Source organism: Capronia epimyces (assembly GCF_000585565.1).
Source record: "Capronia epimyces CBS 606.96 chromosome Unknown aczIQ-supercont1.1, whole genome shotgun sequence".
Lineage (NCBI taxonomy): Eukaryota > Fungi > Ascomycota > Eurotiomycetes > Chaetothyriales > Herpotrichiellaceae > Capronia > Capronia epimyces.
In genome coordinates this window covers 1,892,951-1,915,895 of record NW_006912904.1, presented here as the reverse complement: position 1 = coordinate 1,915,895, position 22,945 = coordinate 1,892,951, and the positions used below count along the sequence as shown (strand labels likewise).

Here is a 22,945-nt window from a genome sequence, read left to right as displayed (position 1 = left end):
CACGATATTCACGATATTCACGATATTCACGATATTCACGATATTCACGATATTCACGATATTCACGATATTCACGATATTCACGATATTCACGAGTGCCGGACATTTCAAACGAGCGACTTCCTGCCTTGAGAAAAAGCATGAGATAACGACCATCATCGATGTTCAAGTGCCATCGTGTCTTCTGGCTCTAGCAGCTGTGACAATCTTCCTCATGCTTGGAAACACCAGTGGGGATTTCGGGCACACGATTGGCCATTTCGAGGCTGTCATTGTTAGCCAGACTCGCTGATAGATGCATACGCTCGATCCGGTGCCTTGAGAGACGAGCACCTGCGGGTGAAAAATTCAGTCGGGCCATTAGGTTGGTTCCCAAGATTTTGGACCGTGATATAAATGAGATGGCTCCAAGGCTCAACATGTCGTAGGAGCTCTATAGCCGCTTGGGGAACGCCCAAAACCAAGAGACTTGAGTTCCCGCACATTGTGCTTCGTGGTCCGGACCGTTGATATCTTACCATGGCGGTCACCGGCGCCATGACACAACGTAAGTGAACGGAATCTTTGTTGTGAGAATTTCATTAAGAAGACCGATTACTAGCACCTTTCGGAATAGCATCTAGTTCTAGGCGCCGAGCTTCTGTAACGACTTTACCGTATCGACAATCGTCTCAACCATGCTGCGATACTTAATACCCAGAAGCCTGATCGACTTGCTATTGTCAATACCGTAAGGCGGGAGATCAGCTACGAGGTCATCCCGCAAGTTGCCCGCAATATCGGGAAAGGTGTTTCGAATGATGTCGCCCATCTGCTTCTCGGTCGCCATGCCAGCGGTGAGGAAGAGTCTCTGTCCAGCAGCTTCAGGCTTTTCTATCGCCAGGACATGGCCCAAGGCCAAATCACGCACATCCACATAAACCGGGGATCCCACTGGACCACTGCGGGGCTTACCATGTATGAGGTTGAGGATGCGTTTGCTCGAAGTGTTCAGCTCATCCAGCGATACAATGTGATGAAGGATCGGACCATAAACCATGGGCGGATTGAGGACGGTCAAAGAGAAATTCGGGCTCTGCGTTTGCACAAATTCCCACGCCGCCTTCTCCGCAAAAGTCTTGCTCGCTCGGTACGCCGCTTGCGCATCGGTCGTGGTCAGCGCTTCCTCCATCGTCATTTCGTTCCAGATCTCTTCGTTATACACCTTTGGTGGGTGCTTCGTGTTGTTCATGGCGGCCAGGGATGACGTGATGACCACTCGCTTGACCGAAGGTGCGAACGACTTGACGGCTTTGAGAATGCCGGTGGTTCCAAGCACCGCAGGGTCAATCATGTCTTTCTTGTTGTCCGTGACATTGTAGTGGAAAGGACTGGCAGTGTGTATCACGGCGTCAAAAGGCGGATCTGACTTGACCGCCGCGTCGAACGCTCCTTCAATGGCGATGTCTCCGACAACCGAATATGACACCGGTCTGCCTTTGAAGAGGTCTAAAAGGATACGTCCCTTTTCAACACTTCGGACGGTCGTGACAACGCGGTGCCTAGTGATATCGGTCAGCACGATCTTACGACAACAGCTCCGTAGCTTTGTTGTATGTACCCATGCTGGAGGAGCTGATCTAGCACATGAGTGGCAATAAATCCTGTTCCTCCTGTGAGTAGGACTTTCATTTTTGTCCTCCCGAGTTATCGTTGTGTGCAAGTCTAAGGAATAGATGTCTAACATGCAAAGAGCAGCGAGGCTTCCCACTTATTTATGCGGAAGAAGACAGGTGATCAGCTCGTTGGGATAAGATGGTCAGAAACTTCTCGATCTTGTACCTAGTACTTTCTTTGCCTCGTTGCCCGTCAGTACGTATCTATAAGATAGTCTTCTCATTCACCATCGGCCTGCGTCCACCGGCGAATCGGGCTTCGTCTGCCGGCCATAGAGATAAGAACGGCTATAGACCGACCTGTGAATCTTTCAGTCTAGCTGCTTACAAACCAAGCCAGTGTACAGAGTACAGAGCACTAGGTGCTGTTATGGCGTCGCTGGAGAGTTTCAAGTTGGTCATTCGTAAACGCCGAGAACCCCGAGGTCGAGGCTTAGGGGCTTAGGGGCTCGATCCTTGCCTAAGGGCCTCAGGAGCCCTCCTAACCCTGAGCCCCTAAGCCCCTAAGCACCTAAGCCGCCAAATGACCCGTGCCGCTTTACTTTACTGCGTGAACCCCAGCCAATGGCGAGAGCTATCACCAGTACCTCGAAAATGGCATGATTTCCCGTCTTCATGCCCATGCCATGCCCTCTTAGGGAAGGGAATCTGGAACTGTCCTCTCTTCAAGGTCGCATGCGAATGGTAATGTTTGACATGCGCTCACTGGCACAACACTTCCTGAGTGTGCCATGTGCATGATTAGCCAGGATGTGACGCCTCCAGCTATATCTTTATTCACTCTCCTTCCCATATTGCGGATGAGGTCATGGCTGAGAGGCATCTACCTCGTTCTGCTCATCGTCAGTCTAGCTTCAATAGCGACTGTGCAGGCCCTGCCCCCCGGACAGATTGCAGCCCTCAGAAAGGAAGCTGAGGACATCTTCTATCATGGCTACGAAAACTACATGGCCCATGCCTTCCCAGAAGACGAGCTGCGTCCAATTTCCTGCAGACCCTTGACGCGCGACCCTGATAACCCGGCACATATCGAAGTCAACGATCCTTTGGGAAACTACTCTCTTACACTCATCGATAGCCTGTCCACGTTGGCCATTCTAGCCTCGAACCCTGCGAACCCGAAACAAAACAAGCCTCTGCGACTCTTTCAAAGTGGTGTGCGCGATCTGGTTGAACAGTACGGCGATGGCACCGATGGGCCATCTGGGCACGGGTTAAGGGCGAAAGGGTTCGACCTTGACAGCAAGGTACAAGTTTTCGAGACGGCAATACGTGGTCTTGGTGGTCTGCTGAGTGCTCACCTTTTTGCTGTCGGGGAACTACCGATCGATGGATACACCCCTTCCAAAGAGCAGGCGTCCTACGCCAGGACTTGGCACAAGAACCAGAGCTCGGGAAAAGCCGAGGGAATCGCATGGTCAAATGGGTTTGAATACGATGGTCAACTCCTCAGACTGGCGTATGACCTGGGAAACAGACTGATACCTGCTTTCTGGACACCCACAGGGATACCCTATCCCCGCGTCAACCTCCGACATGGCATCCCGTTTTACGTCAACTCTCCGCTCAATGCACAGGCCCAGCATGGCAAGTGTGAAGCACACCCAAATCCACCCGAGATCACCGAAACCTGCAGTGCAGGGGCTGGCAGCTTGGTCCTGGAATTCACCGTTCTGAGCAGATTGACTGGCGACTTCCGCTTTGAAGATCTTGCCAAGAGGGCGTTCTGGGCAATCTGGTCGAGACGCAGCAGTATCGATCTGATCGGGTCTGGCATTGATGCTGAAACAGGCAACTGGATGGGAAGTTGGACCGGGATTGGTGCAGGCATTGACAGCTTCTTCGAATATGCCTTGAAGTCGCACATCCTCCTATCCAGGGAAGACTATCCCACACCTGAAGATCCCGCCGATATTCAAGATCCGAGAGTCCTCTTCGAACCGTTACCGATTGAGGATGACAGCCCTCAAGCGTTTCTCGATGCCTGGAATACCGCCCATGCCGCAATACGGAGACATCTCTACCGTGGCGCAGGCTACCAGCATCCTCACTATATTCAAGCTGATCTGGTCACCGGTGCTGTGAGGGGCTTCTGGGTTGATGCCCTGAGTGCATACTACCCCGGTGTCCTTACTCTAGGAGGTCATATACAAGAAGCACAGGAAACCCATCTTCTGCAGACGGCTCTCTGGACAAGATTCTCTGCCTTGCCTGAACGATGGAACCTGATCACCGGCGGTATTGAAGGCGGCCTAGGCTGGTGGGTTGGTCGGCCGGAGTTTATCGAGTCAACCTACTATCTTTATCGCGCAACGGAAGATCCGTGGTACCTTTATGTTGGAGAGATGGTGCTGCGGGACATCAAGCGCAGGTCTTGGACGAGGTGTGGCTGGGCTAGCATCCAGAATGTGCTGACAGGCGAAAAAACGGATCGAATGGAAAGCTTTTTCCTGGGGGAGACCGTAAAGTATCTGTTTCTCCTTTTCGACCCCACACATCCTCTCAATCACCTCGACGAGCCCTTCGTTTTCACGACCGAAGGCCATCCATTGATAATTCCCCGGAGAACTGATCAGGGTAAAGGTCATGGCAGACTCTGGAATGCGCCAGTCACAGAAAAGACTACTTGTCCTGTGAAGCCAGAACCATTGCCGTTCACCGTCTCAAACGTTGCGGCAAGAGGGGACGTTTACCACGCGGCGAATCTTGCCAGGTTGCATCTGATGCCCTCCAGGCACAATGTCGAATCAGTTCTCGGTGACTATGCTGCAGACCATCCGAGCATAACCTTATCTGATATCAGCTCACCATCCAACTATACCTATTTTCCCTGGACGCTCCCACCAGAGCTGGTTCCTTTCAATGCCACGACCTCGTTAATTCCCACGAGCCCGACGCTCGATATATCGTTCCCAGCAATCCCAAACCTTGGCCAGCCGGCTCCGCCACTCCAACGAGTGAAAGATGGCATCCTCATCAACTTCATTGGTGGTATGCGTCTGGGCCTGATCCAGGACACGCCTATGTTAGCCGAAGACGGGATACACGACGCCTTTCGCGTCCAAACAATCAACAACATTCCATTGGGGAAGGACGAGAAAGTGTTTCTCCCACGGGACACTGGGAAAGAGATCCTGATCGCCGCAGATCCCAACTTCATCTGCATCCGGGAGCCTGTCATGCTCGATGTTGTGTTGGATCTGGATAACGCGGTAGTCCAAGGACATACGGCACAGAATTCCTCCGAGGACACGTTTAGCATTGACGTCCCCGACCTTGATCCTGCGACAGACGGGGGGATGCGAGCGGCATGGAATGCAATTGTCTCGCAGATCTCCAGCCTTATTAGAGACCGGCCGCAACCCGCCTGGCCCTTTTCGACGCCGTTCTCCATCAACTCGGCTCCGACGCAGCGTAGTCTGACCTCGTTGACTGATCATAGACCACGCTATCATCTCCCTGCAGTCACCCCCAGTGGCCCAGGTGCAGCAACTCTGCCTGACTGGCCTGAAGTATCGACTATCCCGTCACCAGGCGCACAGAGTCCGCCGCTCACTTGGACCAAAATCTATGCGACGGATGAGCTTTGCGATCACAAGCTTCCGATCAGTGTGGCAAGAAGTCATCAGGTTCTTGTCGTGAAGAGAGGCGGGTGCAGTTTCAGCGACAAACTACAAAACATTCCTTCCTTCTCGCCGTCGCCGCAATCCTTGAAACTGGTCATCATCGTCTCGTACGGCAACGACGAAGTCTTTGACATGAATCTGGGCGAGCATCAGGGCTCGGGCGGCGACGATTCCTTGATCAGACCATACCTAGATCAACCACAGCTCACGCCGAGTGGACTTGCACGCCGCAATCCAATTCCCATGGTGATGGTTGCAGGTGGCAAGAAAGTGTATGATGCATTGAGCAGAAAGACCGTTGGCGTCGGTATCAAGAGACGGTATCACGTTGAGTCCAGGGGGGTCAGAATCACGAATTTCATTATTGTGTGAATTGTCTTCCAGGTGTCCCCCAGACAGATTTGAGTTTGATGCGACCATTTTCAATCGGGGTCCAGCCAACATGTATGAATATCTAACGCCTAAATATAAAATGTTGGATGTCAGTCGCGGAGGGTTCTGACCTTGCGACGATGTGTACTGCGGTTACTCGAAGCATAATACAACAACACAACCCGATAGCATCCACGGTCTCACCCCGCTACCATCGTCCCCTCCATCCCTTTTCCCAGGCCCTGTCCTCCTCCGCTGCCCTCTCCAGAGCGCGTCTCCATTCCCTCTCCATCCTTCGCGCCAATTCTTCTGGCCTCTCGTTCTCTGGGCCGGCAGTCGTAGGGCTCTCACAGCCTCGCAGGCCAATGAAGCGGCCGAAGCGTCTACGTTTCGTTTCGATGTCGATCTTGGCTGCCGTTGGTGCAGCAGCGCTGCCAGTGTTGCTGAAGATGACGTTCTCGTTGGATGCCCTGGCGTCCGGATGCAGACTCGTCCACGCGGGGATCCACACGGGATACATGAAAGTCTCGTCCACAGGCGGCTGTACCTGATGGTACCACCTGGCGAGGTCGTCGAGCTGGTCGTGCGTGAGTAGATGGTACTGCAGCAGGCTGGTTGGGAAGGCTGGGTGCGCTAGGCCACTGGTAACCGAGATCAACGGCACCAGTGGCGCCCGCAAGTGCTCCACACTGTTCAGATACTGAATCCGGTTGCGCAGGGTCGTTGGTGAAAGAGGCTCGCTACCGCTCTTGCGCACCACGACATAGTACTTGGGCGCTGGGGGTGCGCGGAAACGCAAGCAAGAGCGTGGCTTTTTGCGGATCGGCGACCGAGTCGGTGTCAAGGTCGAGGTGAAAATCGGGCTGGGCACGTGAGATCTCGCGAGCCTCTTCAAGCTGCTTGGATTTGAGTTGGTTGTGTGGCGCATGGTCAAGGGCGAGGCGGTCGCGGTGGCGCTTGCGCTTGCTTTCCACGTCGATGACGACGGCGGCGGAGACCAATTCAACAGCGTCGTTGTGTCAGACCATGGAGATTCAGCTCCGTCCTCGTTGATGGACGTCATGGTCCGAGGGAAGTCAGGAACAGTACTCGTGGCGCTGCTGTGTGTGGTTGTGCCGGTGTTGACTCGCAGTGGCAGTGTCATTCGCGGACTTCTCATGGCCATCCTGCTCGTCCTGCCGTCCTCTCGGGTGCTCTGGAAGTAGGCCTTCTCAGGCGTGCGCACGGGGTAGCCAGGCAACTTCGGCGTTGAGATCCGCAGCTGTGTCGGCGAGGTGACCGGCGTAGTTAGGCTGTTGCGTCTGCAGATGGGCCCGTTCGAGCCATTTTGATATAGCCGCTCGTTGGTGGCGGCGGTGGATGAGGCTGAAGTCTCGCCAAAAACTGCATTGAGAACAGAGTCTATTCCATGGAGCGAGCATGTGGTCATTGACTGAGTTGGCGATTCGACCATTTGCTGCTTGAGACTGGTGCCGGGCGAATGTGGTGATCGAGGCGACGGCGGTGGAAGGGTCGGCGACGCAGGGGTGGATGGAATCATCTTTATTGCCTTTTCGTTTCTTAACTGCTGGAGTGGTGAGATAGGATCAGACCCAGGATCTGCAACAAAATTGCTGGGTGCCGTGCTGGAAATCGCGAGCACAGTCAGATGCGATCAGTTGCAGAATGCCGGCCTGAAGTTGAGGTGATGGAAACTGGGTGTTTGCTTGCAATGCGGGATCTTTGAACCCTCCAGGCTGGATCTGGCCTGCATGCTGAGCACAATGAAGCACAGGTTGCAAAAATAGCCATGCCATGCTCTATCCCGTATTCCTTTGTGTTTGATATTTCTGGTCCTGCGTAACCTCTTTATCTCCAGCCCTGGCCTCAACCATGGTTCTTTGTGGCGAATTTAGCAATTCGTCCGCTGTGAAGGCATGAATGAAATGAATGCTGTTCGACACGTCAGCTGATTGATGCCCATGGTAAGATGCAGGGATTCGGTGGAGCGCCTCTTCAGAGGGCTTTCAGTCTGTCGGACATTGATGTTGAAGAGGAGGAAGGGTTGGCAGTTAGCAGTTGGCAGCTGGCATCAAGAGGAGTTGTATTGGCTGCGAAGAAAACACTCATTTCCGCGCAAGTCTCGAGGAAACTGCTGGTCGTGTAGGCCGCTCGGGGCAGTCATTGACCCCTTAACCAATATTGCTGGAATGCTGCAGTCTCTCAACAAGCATCCGTGCGCTTCTTTGTCTCGAACAATTGAACCCCTACATGGTGGATTTGAAAGAAGCGACCCGGGGTCGGGTCTGGGCCACTGGGTTTCTGCCTGCCATATCTACATCTCGGCTACAGTAGGTAGGTGGCCTTGAGTGCGTGCCGGAGTCAATGGGGGATTTTATAACAACAACGTCGATAGCAAAAGGGAAACCTCCAGCCCCATTGGAGTATGGAATGCAAATGCATATTCCTATATCTGTGGATTGTCTCACGAGCCTGAAATAAAATTCGGCTGGAAGCAAGTCCGATGTCTCACGAATCGAGTAAGAGAGATCTCTGCGTTTTGATAAATACATGTAGTGTAGAACAGAGAAAACTGTCGAGTTGGGAAGGCGGCGAGGTCGCAGTTGGTGCCAAGCGAGGAATGGTCACGTGCGCCATGAGATACTAGGTACCTAGGTATACGATACAGTACGTTAGGTACTACGTACTACAATGTCTGCAGCCCGCACCTGCGGCGTCATCACCCCTCGCGTACAACAAGTTACTCCTCCAACGAAACGACAATCTCGAGGCGCGCGTGACACGGATCGTGCCGATGACCTCTCCAGGAATGAGAAAGACAAAGAGAAAGACAAAGACTGGGGAAGCTGGAGACGAACCCCAAACGCCCGGTAGGTGCCCGGATATAGCATCATCGATGTGCCTGTATGGTGTCTTGGTCCCCGCGTGTGCTGACCCCAGTGAGCCTTAGCCCTCGTGCTACATAAAGTTAACTACACTTCAGGCCTGGCACGTGTGCAGTGATTCATAGACAGGTCAGAGCAGCCGAAAGGAAGAGTTCACATGGAAGCAAGCGTTGCAGCCGGAAATGTGACAGCTGGCAGCCATCCCTCCCTCCACCTTACGGTCAGCCCGAAGAGACAGGACAGGGTCTACAGCAAAACCCCTCTGACCTCCGACCTCCAATGCGCCGATCTCAGTCTGCATCTCGCCTAGACAGCTCTGATCTGTACTCTACAAGGACTGTCACACGCCTAAACCACCCAAGAGGGACATGATCATCGTTGTCGCAAGCAGCCTATCCCAACTACACTACTCTATTGTATGCCGTACCCTTCAGCTTTGGGGACGCCAACCAGCAACATTCACGACGGCAGATCCAGATAATTGGAACAAAGAGTCCGTGCAACCTGTTATTACCGTTCTCACACCTATGCCGCGGCACCACCTGCTACCCGCCACCTGCAACCCTCAACATCCTTGCTGCAAGCTCCTGCCCGGCAGTTGGTCGGCTGTTCGAGTAGATGGAGTCGCATCTAGGTTGTTTAAGCACAACGCGGAGAATGCTTAACAGCTACTGGTAGTCAACTAAGAGAAGGTCAATACCAGACAGGGATAAGCATGCGTGGTTAAAGTCGAGGCCCCGGTCCGCTATCAAAGGCAATGCACGACGCCGTCATTCTCCAGTGTCAAACACCAGGCGTTGTAACGCTGACCTCGAGGCGACCCCTCGATCTTGTCTCAGAGTTACCGCTGTCGTCAGAAACTGCCTGCTCTGTTCGAGCATCCATGCTCCCAGATACATCGAACCACCCAGTCTGACCTCGACGCGGGATACCTCTAGCTTATGCTAGTCTGATTCTTCTGTCATCTCCCACGTGAGTGCTCTGCAACTGGACAGCCCGATGCTCGATCTGCCTCAGGCCGACGAAATTCAGAATAGAAGGTCGCTGAACGTCACATGGGAACCCTGAGGCCTCCGCATTCTCTAGAGAGTAGTCAATCTCCCCGCTTGGAGATATGCCAGGGGGGGTTGAGTGTCCCCGATAAATGTCAGACGAGTCCGCACATTTAAATCGACTTCCTGTTCGCATATATTCCAACTCTGAGCAGCCTGGTGTCGCGTTTCCAAGATGGCGTCTCCAGATCAACCTATCTCACGCGACCAAGAAGACCTGTAGGAAAATCACGCCCTCGTTCATCTCAGGATGCTTGCTAACTTGGTCCGGCTAGTGGTGTTAACGAGAAGTACGTCGACGAAAAGCACGATACAGCCCATGTCGAGCAAGAAAACAGTATCGCTGCAAAGTAGGATCACCCCCATAATCCATGTTTGGCTTGACGACTGATCCTGTGCGCAGGATCCGGAATCCTCTGGCACACCTTACCAATGAACAGGTCATCAAGGACGTGGAAGACTTTTCAAGGTCCAGCGGTTTAGAGGAATACACGCCGATGCTGGTCAAAGGCGCCCTTATTGCAAAGGATCCCCCGGCCTTCGAAACAGTCCCAGGCCTCTCCGAGGATGAGATGGAGGCCATCAGAAATGAAGTATTGCACAAATGGAGGCAGCCAAGGTCACTCTACTTCACCATCATCCTGTGCTCCATCGGCGCAGCTGTGCAAGGCTGGGACCAGACCGGCTCCAATGGCGCCAATCTGTCGTTCCCAGATGCCCTAGGCATCCCCATCACGAATACCTTGGCTGATGGCTCGCCAAATCCCAATGCCTCTCGCAACCAGTGGTATCAAGGTCTAGTCAATGCAGGCCCCTACATTGCTTCTGCTCTGCTGTAAGTCTATCCACCTCCTTTATCCAAATCACCTTGCTAATGTGTGCACTGTTAAGTGGTTGCTGGTGCTCGGATCCACTGAATAAGTATTTTGGCCGCCGTGGAACTATTTTCGCGTCTGCTGTCTTCTGCTTCTTGTCCCCCATTGGTAGCGCTTGTGCACAAAGTGAGTACTTCGCCGATTAGCCAAGATGAACGTACTAACAGGTTCAGCCTGGGAACAACTCTTGGTCACCAGGCTCTTACTTGGTATTGGTATGGGATGTAAAGGGTCAACTGTACCAATCTTCAGCGCCGAAAATGCTCCTGCATCAATCCGAGGGGGCTTGGTCATGTGCTGGCAGATGTGGACGGCTTTCGGCATCTTCTTAGGCACTTGCGCCAACCTTGCTGTCAAAGACACGGGAGCAATCTCGTGGCGACTCCAGTTTGGGTCGGCCTTTATCCCAGCCGTGCCACTCCTGGTCGGAATCTACTTCTGTCCCGGTAAGTCACTCCGCGGTCGCTTTGGCCAAATAGGCACAAGCATAGGACTCGCTGACTTGGTCCAGAATCGCCCCGGTGGTACATCAAGAAAGGCAGATACTCAAAGGCCTTCAGGTCTCTCAGAAGGCTCCGCAACACTGAACTCCAAGCCGCCCGAGACTTGTACTACATCTTTGCTCAATTGCGTATGGAAGCTGCCCTGGTGCAGAAAAATACCAACTATGCCACTCGCTTCATTCAGCTGTTCACCATTCCACGGGTGCGGCGCGCGACCTTGGCTTCCTTCACTGTCATGATTGCGCAGCAGATGTGCGGAAGTAGGTTGTTCCATAGAGCTTCTTCAGGCGGGCTACATCCAGGCTGACCCGTTCTGCAGTTAACATCATCGCCTTTTACAGCTCCACCGTGTTCGAGCAGGCCGGTGCTTCTATCACTAACTCTCTTCTGGCCTCATGGGGATTCGGCCTGGTGAACTTTGTGTTTGCGTGGCCGGCCATCTGGACTATCGATACCTTCGGGCGTCGATCTCTCCTGCTGTTCACCTTCCCCAATATGGCCTGGACACTACTGGCCGCCGGACTTTGCTATTTGATTCCCAGTTCCAGTTCGGCCCATTTAGGTCTTGTGGCTTTGTTTATCTACCTGGTATGAAACAAGACTCGTTCTAACCCTCTCTCATGGCCCAAGTTGAACTGACACCCGACAGTTTGCTGCATTCTACTCGCCAGGCGAAGGACCTGTGCCTTTCACCTACTCAGCCGAAGTCTTCCCGTTGTCGCATCGTGAAGTGGGCATGTCCTGGGCCGTAGCGACCTGTCTATTCTGGGCCGCTGTCCTTTCCATCACATTCCCTCGAATGCTTGCGGCCATGACTCCCACAGGTGCTTTCGGCTTCTACGCTGGCTTGAACCTGTGTGCATTTGTCATGATCTTCCTGTGGCTGCCAGAGACCAAACAACGCACCTTGGTACGTATCGAGCGTTCTCCCAATTCCTGGTCATCGTGGAAGCGAATCGCCACTGACAACGCCCGCAGGAGGAACTCGACTACATCTTCGCCATCCCGACCCGTACCTTCATGAAACACCAGGTCGGCACTGTTCTCCCTTGGTGGATCAAGACCTATATCTTCCGTCGCAAGATCGGCCCTTGCCCCGCGCTTTGGTCGTTCGATGGCCACGTTGACAACGATAAGGACTTTGTCGAGACTGTTCGTCGCCAGAGCTTAGCTGTTGCTGGTGGTCGACGCCGAAGCAGTATCGCAGACAAGATTGCCAATAGATTCTAGAACCACCGGTGTCTAGGTCTACAAACAGGGTGTCTTTGAGATTGAAGCGAACAGGTCATAAATCACTGACACATCAGGGTTACAGAACAGCGTCGCTTCACTCCATGTAACTGGACCAGTTTCCCGTCCTGGGACTCGGAAGAGTCCAGGAAGGCTGAAGGCTGAACGAAGGCTGAAGGCAGTAGGCAAGTGGATGAGAGGGTGGAATGGCCGCCTAGTTTACAGCAGATCACAGTGCATCGGGCAGAACAAAATCGAAATCATGATACACAAATATATGAATATACGAATACAGCCTTCTAGCTGGCGGGTTCATCTGGCTCTGGTGCCTTGCAAGCTCTTAGAAAGCAGACAACAGACACCAAAATAGTACCGTGCGGCATACGAGTACTCTGCCGTACACTCATTATACGGTGGAGCGTGAAGATGTCGAGGTCAGGGGAAACAGCTTGCCGCGCCGCATAGCCTCGCGCGATCTCCCTCATTGACTGAATGTGGTGTTACATGGTAATCAACGGATCGCTTAGATATAGACGACGTCTGATGACATGTGAGGCTATGTATGTATACCTAATACATAATGAATACATAGTAGGCAAGGCACGGCTAGGCAGTAAGTAGCACTGCCTGAACGAGTGACATGTCGTACGTACAGAGAGAGACAAGGGTTTGACAAAGGCCTTTAACACCGCACTCACCACCGTTGTTTGCCCACAGTCCTTTACAAATTCTTTGTTAGATTGTAGGCAAATCCTCTCTGGGAGTATTAAGGGTACTAGCTCACACTTCTACAGTGTTTAATAATTGATTAGTACCTTATCTTCAAGTTTCTACATCTTGCCAGCTCCAACTCGAAATGTTGATTTGCTTCACTGCCTGAACTGCAGCTTCATGTGAAGGGTCCAGCCGCACCTCTTGCGTCCTCCTTCACTCTTTATTCTCTTCCTTCAGTCGTTTCCTACGACTTTCAACCCACTCTTACATAACTGCAGTGCCCTCATCTACTACCTAGCGTCGTGAGAACACCACTGGTGCACATAATCAGTCAGATATCTCACTTCCACAGCCCATCCTCACCCTCACCGTCGACCCCAAAACAAGATGCATCACACCATGATTTCATCGGACGAGTTACTACCACCGCCCTACGTCGTGATGGTTCACCAGGTCAACACCAAGGAAGGATCAACCAAGGAAGGATCAACCAAGGAAGGACCAACCAAGGAAGGACCAACCCAACTATCCCTACTTGATCTTCCTGCGGAAGCCAGACTACAGATATACAACTGCTTCACCCCGGTCCCTCCCCGCGATTTTGACGAACTTGACGAAGCGGCCGACACAGCGCGTCAACTCCTTGTTGAAGCCCGCAAGAATCTTACACTGGTCTGTCGCCAGATCACCGAAGAGTGGACTCCAATGTTCTACCGCTCCACAACCTTTGTCGTCAACCACTTGAAGCCTAGGCACATATCTGTCAACTTGAAAGAGTGCCGTGCGACGCCGCAAGCGTTCGCTGATATGTTTTTGAAGAATCTGGATACCTATAAGCTGCGCAACATTGTCCGATTGGCGTACGACACTTCTCCATTTACTTTGAGTTCTCCCGCCATCACAAGCCTAGGAGAGATTCTGGATCGGTACAAAGACTCGATGATCGAGGGGAAGTTAGTATCTGAAGAGTTGGACGACATTGACACCGACTTCATTTCCACAGCGTCCGAGGCGCTCTTCTGGTGGTCCATGGCTCATAAGTGGGACGGAATTGTCACCCAACTTGGCATTTTCAATGGCTGGACGACTCGCTCTTGTTCATCCTGCTATATAGTAGGTATGTATGTACTAATAGTGTAGTACTAGGTGATGTACCTCTTTCTCTCCGCACTCTACTAGCAGGTAGCACTACTAACCTAGTATATACAGTACATATCTAGCGGGCGAATCAGAATAGGAACCTTCAAACTCTACTAGTTCCACAGCTATAGTACTAATTCAGACCTTAGTACTAGGGCGGTATTAGATATAAGGTAGGTTCGATCTGGGTTTGATCCGGGTTTAATCTGGTTTAGTCTCGGCTTAATCCGGACTAGTATTATAGCTAGGTACTAAGAATTATATAGTAGGTACTAGGTATCACTACTATTCACTATATACTATGTATACCTTATATAGTTAGAGAGAGGGAGAGGGAGAGAGAGAAGCAGAGAGGGAAAGAGAGAGGGAAAGAGAGAGGGAAAGAGAGAGGGAAAGAGAGAGGGAAAGAGAGAGGGAAAGAGAGAGGGAAAGAGAGAGGGAAAGAGAGAGGAAAGAGAGAGCGAAAGAGAGAGGTAGTAAGGCTACTATTATTGGTATACATAGTAATACTGTATATAAATCTACAGCTATAGAATAGTAGGGTACAAAACCGCAACTAGCAGTACCAGTAAGCTATATTGATATGGCTCGAAGTTGGGCAATAGTATAGTAGTTCCAACACTCGTAGATGCTGAACCACTGGCTGCACTTTGGTCGGATAGTCAACAAGTCTCGATCCATGAGTCGAGATCGATGTTTTTGAGGATTGTGGAAAAGCCCGAGGCGGAGGCATCGCCACAGATGTATTCTTTCGTGCTTTCGCTCACGTCATCGTTGTTGTTGACGTCGTCGCCCTTGGGATATTCGACGTGGAAGACGGGTTTGTTCTGTTTGATGAAGGGCGCGTAGACGTCGCACTCGTTGTACTCGACACACTGCTCATTGACGCTCCAGTCCATACAGTCGATCACATCTGGAAGGATGGCTCCGCCGTTCTTCAGGCCGACGGACAGGTTGCGAGAGTGGGCCTGATTCGCCAAATACAAGACAAAGTCGACTGCGTCGTCTTGGGTCAGATTCAAGCCATTGTCGTTCTCGTAGCCGTCGATGTTGTCGGGATCGACGCCGTCGCACCCCTTCCGCACAGCCAGGTCGAGGCGGGCATCCATGATGGTGCGGACGGCCGGGGATGACACATTCAGCCATCTCTCGCCCGGCCAGCCGTCGAGGTCACTGCCCAGGTCGGCGGCGTCAAAGGAGGAGGCATCCGGTCGCCAGTCCTCGTAACTTCCGGCGGAGAAATAGCAGATCACTTTCAGCCCTAGACTTTGAATGGCCTGGATGGTGGTGGCGTTGTTGTCGAACACATCAACGTCCCAAACTTTCAGCGATGTGTTCAATGACGATGCCGACGTGATCGGGTGGGAAAGTTGGTAATCCCATGTCGTGCCTGGCGACGGTTTCCAGAGGCCGCTAGGTCGGGCTGCACAAGAGCGTGTTGTGGTGCCCCTCGATTCAATTGCCAGGCTGGAAGTGACCTGCAGGTATCCAAGGATGGCAACGAGGAAAAGAGCAAATCTGAGCATCGAAACCGTCCGAAAGGCGATGGTGATGGTGATGGCGATGGCACTTAGGTGTATCCACCCGGCTTGTAAAGGAGCGACTTTGAATTCAAAGTATAAGGTACAGGTAGTAAGGAATAGAAAGACCCGAGGACATAGATAGACGATGGAGATGAAGCTGCCGCAGGAGTTGAAGTTGATGCAGCACAGTATGCGCGAGAATACTAGTAACAGTAAGTAGGACTGAATAATCGTAGACGCTCGAGCCTATTGACCACACGTTAACACAATGGCATTGCCACTCGTTGAAATCTTTGCGGTCAGTGCGTCCATCAGGCGCCCAGACTCCATTCCATGGACCAGAGGGAGAAGGATTGCGGAAGATTGAAGGCTAATTTCCCATCGTCTTTTGCTCAGCCCCATTCAACTAATAACGCTGAAACTGAGCCTTGTCTTTTCGCCCCAAATGCGGAGTACTGTACTCCGTACTTGCCACTGTCATCAAGTGTGGCTCAGCCGACTGTAGTCACTGAATTGCACGTATAGGTTTAGGCTGGCCTGGGCTGGGCTAGGTCTCTTCCATCTGTCGACGGTTCCAGGTCGTTAAGACAAGTGTGTGTTGGTGGTCCCAGCCGGACGTGTCGTGTTCGAATAGATCATGCCACCAGGGCCTCATATATATTGTGTCGTACATCAGGGATACATAGGCATGGACAGCGTTCAAATAATGAGCCGTCGAAAGACCGTGTCACGACATCGGACGGAGAATCGTGCTCCACTGCAGGGGGCTAGCAACTTGATCATTTACAAGCCTGTTCGACAGGTCCGGAACAAGGCTGCAACATCTCACTCGGGATGGCGGATACCTATCGTACCATACCATGTACATACATATAGGTAGGTTTGGGAGTCCGCTCCGTACAGGGCGGCTGGCTTTCAACGTGGCCGTTGCGAAACGCGTTGCAATCGGCGATACAAGACCCCTTCCATAGTGATGAAAGCGTCTTTCTTGCCATATCTGCTGCTGTGGTGGCCACCAGTGTCGCGGAAGTTGGGTTCAAGCTGTAAGCCCGGTGCGCACTCAGAAAGACCTCGTGACTGTACTCACTACACCGGACCACGCTTACTGGTCATGTTGTCGCCCTGATTTTATGGGTGTCCCAAGTCCAGCGAAGTCAGGAAAGCAAAACCACGAGTGGCGCCAACGGCAAGATGTTGTTTCGCAGTGCGGTGACAAGAAGCGGTTATGAGGCATAGAGACAGAGACATATATTGTTGATGATTCGATTCAAAGCAATTGATCGATTTTTGCGAAGCTTTGATGGATCAAGGACGCCGCCCGAATTCCTCGCACGCTCTCCATCCTACATGCTCTGACGTCGCTCCACCGGAACATCGCTGACTGGATGAATAAGCGGCCAAAGGGTCTCACAATGGTTGCTTTCCTCTTGTCTCGATTGGAAGACAAACCATGGCGATGAATGATGCCAACAGGAGGGCGCCAGACACGTAGATCGGGACCTTGGGGTTCGCGGCTGATCCGTGAATCGCCACAATAGGCGCACACAGACCTGCGACGCGATTGAAGAAAGAGGCAATCCCAGTTCCAGTGCCACGGTTCGGGGCCGGGAAGGTTTCTACACACGTTAATAAACATCAACTCCTATCAACAACAAACGATAGCAACGCCCGTACCTGGAGTGTAGGCGTATAAAACACCATACATGATGTTCTGAAAGAATGCGACCAAGCAGCTGAATGCTAGCTGGAAGTCTGCATCGGCCGAAGTTGTGAAAAGGAAGATAAATATGCCAGTGAGCAACGCGGAGATTGCCATGGTGCCCTTTCGTCCGACGTATTTGATGTCCACCGTGTAGCAGGCAATAATGCTTCCCGGACAGCCAACAATGGAGGTTATGGCATAATTGCGGTAGACGATGCTGGTCGGAGTTGGGGGAGCATCCGGATCGACAGATGTTAGATATTGAGGCAAGAAGGCCTGTTCCAATCAGCAACATGAGGGAAATAACGGGGGTTCAGTATACATTGTACAACGGATATCTGTTCGGTCAAGTCAGTTACTAGACTGCAGAAATATCAATATATGACACTCACCCCATGCCAATCGTAGCCCACATGAACCAGAGGAGGACGGTGTTAACTCCGAGTCTCTTGTAGCCAAACAACGGCTTAATCCTCTCTGTCGAGAACTTTTCGGCTTGCCTTTTGATAATCTGCACAGTACTCAATTTTGCCTGCTGGACCTCTGCCGGGTGGCCACCGATTTCGTTCAATATGTCCTCGGTGAGCCAGGTCTTCGTCTTGTTGTAATATGCAAGGGCATGAACCACTGTGACAGCTTCACGCTGCCGGCCTCTGGAGAGAAGGTACTTTGGCGACTCGAAGAGGTGAAAGAGAAAGAACCGACAGACAAACCTAGAGAGATTCAGCCTTGCGACTGGCACAGAAATCGCAGAAAGTATCCGTACATGAGAAATGTAAAACAACCCATAGTGTAATTGAGATACCGCCATCCCATGTTGCTGCTCTTGGTGCAACAAGCCACCCCTTCGGCCACCGCGCTGCAGGCCGGTAGATCTGACGAACAGGAGTAGTTGGGAAGATAGCCCCAAGCCACCACACTGCCAAGTAGTTGACCGAATGGCCAGAAGACAGACAGCATTGTCAAGAGATTTCCTGATGCAAAAGGAAGAAACTCGAGAAACAACGCCCCATCCACCGGCAGGTTACCTGTACAGTTAGCCGGACGTGTACTACGCCGAGATGGTCGAAACACAGGACGCAAACTTACCACCTACGCCGCATCCGAGCGCTGAGAACAGGGCGCAGGTTTGGATCCATGTGTTGGCCCCGCCAACTGCGATCCCGAACACTGATGTGATGAAGAGGGTCAAGTTGAAAGCTAATCGTCTGCCAACTACGTCGCTCATGGTGCCCCAAAAGACTGCACCGCAGCACAAACCAGTGAACAAGGCAAGGGTGGTATAGCGCACATTGGCCTCACTGATTCCAAATTCAGCACTCAGAGATGGGAGAGTCAAGGCGACATCTTGAAGCCAGAGGTTGTCAGCCAGCCAGCCAAAGCCGCAGAGAACAAAGAGTCTCCACTGGTATTGGCCCATCCCAATATCCTGGATGGCTTTATTAATCACCTTGGATTTTCGATCGTAGGCCGAATCACGTCCGGATGCGGCAACGTCGGCCTCCACCTCAGCGCGGAGAGCCTGAATGGTCAAGGCGTCGTTACTGTTCGGGTCAGCAGAACCTGCCTTTTCGACTGTGTTTTGATTGTTCAAGGTCGAGTCGTTGGTGGATGAGGAGAAAGAGGCTCGTCGCTTGTTCTCGGCCAAGACGACGGGGTGACGAGGGGCATGGCTGAGCGGCACGACCACATGTTCGAAATCGACCAACTCGTACTTTTTGAACGGATTCAAGAACGGCATGGCGCTGCGTCGGGGTCTGAAGTCGCTTTCAGAACGGTACAGGGAGCTTAGCGAGTGCTTTGGGCCAAACGGTGCTTGCTGCTCAGGGCGTGACACCTGAAGATTCCAATCCTAGGACAACAAGGAAACGACCGAACTTGGGAGACAAGGCTGGTTAAGCAGTGTCCGTATTGGCTATCGACTGTGCGACCTGCGGTATTGTAAGGGGAAAGAGTCTGCTCTATGGTCGTATGTAACGGGACTCCCTGAGTGTGATCCAAAATGTGTTGACTGCGCACGAGGCGTCTTTTAAGAATTGTGCCGCTGCCCTCGCCTCTGCCTTTGCCATGGAGCAGGAAGCGCGGAACGAGCTCCACCTACCGTGGGATGCCATCCGGACGCATAGACAGGGTGCATATTGCACAGGCATATCTGCGGAAGGGCGACGATCGCAATTTGCACGAGCCTGAAGTCCTGCTTTTGGCGGGACTGGAGTGGAGAGGACGAGCAGGCGGCAAGGTTGTATACAGCTGGCAAGGCTGGTATTGGACGTATCGCAGGACGGGTCGCTCAAAGTTTGCAATATATGACAAACGCCGAGACGAAGCGTCATGCGGCCAGGGACCCGAGGCACGACCTCGTCGCCGTGGATCCGAAGTGCAGCTTGCAAGGGCATCGAGGGCAGGCCAAATGTGGGCACAGGCACTGGGCACTGGGGCAGGCAGGGCGCAGGCAGGGCGCAGAAGGTGGGTTGGCTGACTGCGGTCATGTCAGTGCCACCCGAACCATCCGAAATCTATTCTGGTACGTACTTTGGTACTCTGGTACAGACACTTCGACATCGGAATCTCGACACGAGTGCATTCCATTCCATCTTTGGGCCTGAGGACGACCTGAGGCTAATCTTGGTTCCATTGGACTCATCACTCTCTAGTTCCCGCTTGGATATGCGCGGCACATGATTGGAGGCAGAAACTCTAGGTTGTGGCATCAGATCAGAGTCTGCGCTCCAGCACCGCAGCTCGGTAGAGATTTCGGTCATGAAGCAAACGACCAGAGACCTGGAAACGATCAAGATCCACCGTTGAGATGGGACCTTTATTTGACTACCCTGACATTCGGATCTTACCAGTTCCTGAATACGGGAGGCTGAGGTTCTGGCTCTGGATCAAGCCATGGCCGCTACAACGATAGTTACAGACCACCAACAATCACGTCCTTGAAAAGACCTTGACTGCACCGTCTCCGCCACAGCTGATGACCCATCTTCCATCAGGACTCCAGACCACGCTGCATACTCCTTCTCCCCTCATGATGCGGTGACTGGATATTTCCTGTGTACAACTCCTCTTCTCAAGAGACCAAAACCGTAGGCTTGCATCGTGACCTCCCGATACCAGTTCTTTGCCATCCGGACTCAAAGACAACGAAGAGATCGCGGATGGATGTGCGAGCATGGTATATGTACATTGCCCTGCTACGAGTCAGCGGGAACGAGACGAGTTTACTCAGAGAAAACATACCACTGTTAGCATCAAAGAAACGAATATACCGATCCTCGTAACCGGCAATCACAACGCCTTCGACGCCGTCGTCGGATCCGGTTGCACCATGTACCACATCATCTTCACCCATAGACCCGCGCCGACCAGGGGCAACCGAGTCACGAGTGTCAAATCCTGTACTGCTAGCAACAACCGCGTTGACACCAGTATTGCGAGTTCCGTCGTAGGTTTCCTGGCTGGCCATGCCGACGATTTCTTCGCCCGTCCGGCTATCAAACACTAGAATGCTGGCATCGGTATAACCAACCACGAAACATTCCCCACGAGGGCCGAGGGGAGATATCGAGGTGGGCGCCGGTTTATCTGCGCGCTCTATCCGGTGCACTAGGCAATAATTAAAAGGCGTTGTGCTGGCGACGCTGGGCTGCGGGGAGCTGGGAAAGTTGGATCCGGCCGATATCGAATTGGCTCTGCGACTGCCTCGTGCCGATCGACTCCCAGCTGGTGGTGAAGTCAACTGAGGTGGTGTGCTGACAGCCCAGATCAGAATCGTGCCATCGGCACCACCAGCCACGAGGAGGACACGATCCGGTCCACCAAACTGAGAACATCGATCACCCAGGATGGTCCCGGTTGACCCAGGTAGACAGCAAAGGGCCCAGACGGCGTCTCTATGGCCTTCCAAGGTTGCTTTCGCATCCACTCGACCCCTTTCCCAGACCTTGACCGTAGCATCCTCGCCCCCAGAAAAGATCCAACCATCTCCTGCAGCTCGACCGCCACTGGAGAAGGTTGCCGATGCAGGACAAGCCGCCAGCGAGCAAACAGCTCCGATGTGACCACGATGGGTGAAATGCGCAATTCGATCCAGATCATCCCCGACAGAGACGCTGTGAGCATATGACGCCGGAATGTGCCATCGCTTCACACCTCCATCATCGCTTGCTGTGCAAAATTCAGGTTCTGATGGACTGCCACCCCCTGTGAAAATGACGGAACGGACAACGTCAAGATGCCCCCTCATAGCGAACCTGACTTTGAACTGTGAAGCATCGAGTCTCGCCGAGGCCGATTCTCGCACGTCATTATTGCCTTCACTGCGTCGTCTCGCTCCTGAGCTCTTCCTTCGGTACGATCCAGGAGGCCGGGGTGGAGACTTGGATGAGAGAAGATTTGCACTGGGGAATAGTTCTGTATCGGGCCTGTATTGTGGTGGTGCCTCTGCTGGTTTGTCGGCAGGTGCAGGGCCATCGTCAAAATCCCACCCATCAGATGTTTCCTGCTTTGGCTCCTCAACTGCTCGCATATCATTTTGCAGCGAAATCTCGCGGCCATAGGCATCGAAAGTATGAGAAATGGATTCGACTTGTTCTTCGGTAATAGGCATTTGCTCATTGAAGAAGTTCTTTTGTGGCTCCACAACCGGCAACGATTGGACAATATGCTCTGGCATCCGTCTTTCCGCGGAACCTCTTTGCAGTTCTTCAGTATTGATTTGAGTGTTTGTACGGGCCAGAGGTGGAGCTTCGGCAAACTGAGGGAGTTGTTGCGTAGCATTCTCTCTGACCATGGCAACATTCCGATGCTGTTGCTCCTTAATCTGCTGTAACTGCAGATAAGCGTCCTGGAGCTCTTGCTGGGATGGTTGTCGCCCTGGAAAGATATGATTCGCATTGTTCGAAGGTGGAAGGTCGTTGACTTCTGGTGGTACGTGGGTGGTAGGTAAAACGTGATATGTTATTTCAGACGAACACTTGGACAAGTAACTTTTAGACTTATCGCGTTCTTTTTCTTGTCGTATGCCTTGGGCAAGATGGTTTTCCGCATCCATCTGGGCGTCAAGATGGCTGATGTTTTTCAAAAACGATTCTAACCCGCGTCAATGGTTTTCGGGATTTCTAAGGTCAAGGTCCTACCTTTTCCAATCCTCTTCAATTCCTCCCGTGCAACTTCCTTGGGATCCCTCTGCGCATCGGCAGCTTCGCCCTTGTCGAGTATCCGGGCCTTTTCGCGCTCCTTTTTCAGTGCTATTTCCAGAAGTTTGACGTGTCTTTCGAGGGATGTCCGTAAGCCCTTGCTCGTTCGAGTCTCCCCTTCGAGGATCGCTATGCGATTCTTCATTTCTTCGCGCTCTATCTCCCAGGCGTTGCGATCTCGTTCATGCCTGTGCCACTCGGTCTGCAAGAATCGCATGACACCTATACCCAATGATCAGCAGTTGCAGCAGCGGCCTGCAGAGTGAGTTCCACCTTGGAGAGTATAGGCTTGAACACCGGGCGGCTCTCCAGCGGCCGACCCTCCCACACCGCTGCCGCCAGCCCCGGACTGCCACGCCATGATGCGCTTGCTGGCGCTCGTATGCGTAGGGAGTTCTCATCTAGCCATCTTCGTCGAGGAGAGGAGGATGGGTGTTGTCACACTGGGATTCGATCGAGGTCCACAC

The 22,945-nt window shown here is 52.6% G+C and overlaps 8 protein-coding genes across 8 annotated transcripts; 3 read left to right on the top strand and 5 right to left on the bottom strand.

Moving 5' to 3' along the window:
* Positions 1–625: 625 nt before the first annotated feature.
* Positions 626–1,671, bottom strand: A1O3_00712 (dihydroflavonol-4-reductase; the record flags this gene model as incomplete). Its single annotated transcript, XM_007730862.1, has 2 exons — positions 626–1,541; positions 1,601–1,671. 2 exons carry the CDS (start codon positions 1,669–1,671, stop codon positions 626–628), a joined length of 987 nt encoding a protein of 328 aa, XP_007729052.1.
* A 784-nt stretch (positions 1,672–2,455) lies between these two features.
* Positions 2,456–5,653, top strand: A1O3_00711 (mannosyl-oligosaccharide alpha-1,2-mannosidase; the record flags this gene model as incomplete). Its single annotated transcript, XM_007730861.1, has 1 exon — positions 2,456–5,653. The coding sequence occupies one exon, from the start codon at positions 2,456–2,458 to the stop codon at positions 5,651–5,653; it is 3,198 nt and encodes a 1,065-aa protein (XP_007729051.1).
* Positions 5,654–5,861: 208 nt separating this feature from the next.
* Positions 5,862–7,193, bottom strand: A1O3_00710 (uncharacterized protein; the record flags this gene model as incomplete). Its single annotated transcript, XM_007730860.1, has 1 exon — positions 5,862–7,193. The coding sequence occupies one exon, from the start codon at positions 7,191–7,193 to the stop codon at positions 5,862–5,864; it is 1,332 nt and encodes a 443-aa protein (XP_007729050.1).
* A 2,768-nt stretch (positions 7,194–9,961) lies between these two features.
* A1O3_00709 (uncharacterized protein) lies at positions 9,962–12,198 on the top strand (the record flags this gene model as incomplete). The annotated part of the gene is made up of 7 exons (XM_007730859.1): positions 9,962–10,425; positions 10,482–10,591; positions 10,639–10,911; positions 10,977–11,228; positions 11,288–11,556; positions 11,618–11,878; positions 11,947–12,198. 7 exons carry the CDS (start codon positions 9,962–9,964, stop codon positions 12,196–12,198), a joined length of 1,881 nt encoding a protein of 626 aa, XP_007729049.1.
* Positions 12,199–13,311: 1,113 nt separating this feature from the next.
* Positions 13,312–13,952, top strand: A1O3_00708 (uncharacterized protein; the record flags this gene model as incomplete). The annotated part of the gene is made up of 2 exons (XM_007730858.1): positions 13,312–13,865; positions 13,916–13,952. 2 exons carry the CDS (start codon positions 13,312–13,314, stop codon positions 13,950–13,952), a joined length of 591 nt encoding a protein of 196 aa, XP_007729048.1.
* A 762-nt stretch (positions 13,953–14,714) lies between these two features.
* On the bottom strand, positions 14,715–15,578 carry A1O3_00707 (uncharacterized protein; the record flags this gene model as incomplete). Its single annotated transcript, XM_007730857.1, has 1 exon — positions 14,715–15,578. The coding sequence occupies one exon, from the start codon at positions 15,576–15,578 to the stop codon at positions 14,715–14,717; it is 864 nt and encodes a 287-aa protein (XP_007729047.1).
* A 1,404-nt stretch (positions 15,579–16,982) lies between these two features.
* A1O3_00706 (uncharacterized protein) lies at positions 16,983–19,018 on the bottom strand (the record flags this gene model as incomplete). The annotated part of the gene is made up of 6 exons (XM_007730856.1): positions 16,983–17,191; positions 17,250–17,553; positions 17,600–17,615; positions 17,670–17,990; positions 18,044–18,305; positions 18,367–19,018. 6 exons carry the CDS (start codon positions 19,016–19,018, stop codon positions 16,983–16,985), a joined length of 1,764 nt encoding a protein of 587 aa, XP_007729046.1.
* A 1,190-nt stretch (positions 19,019–20,208) lies between these two features.
* Positions 20,209–22,839, bottom strand: A1O3_00705 (uncharacterized protein; the record flags this gene model as incomplete). The annotated part of the gene is made up of 4 exons (XM_007730855.1): positions 20,209–20,474; positions 20,524–22,371; positions 22,419–22,700; positions 22,752–22,839. 4 exons carry the CDS (start codon positions 22,837–22,839, stop codon positions 20,209–20,211), a joined length of 2,484 nt encoding a protein of 827 aa, XP_007729045.1.
* Between the last annotated feature and the right edge of the window lie 106 nt (positions 22,840–22,945).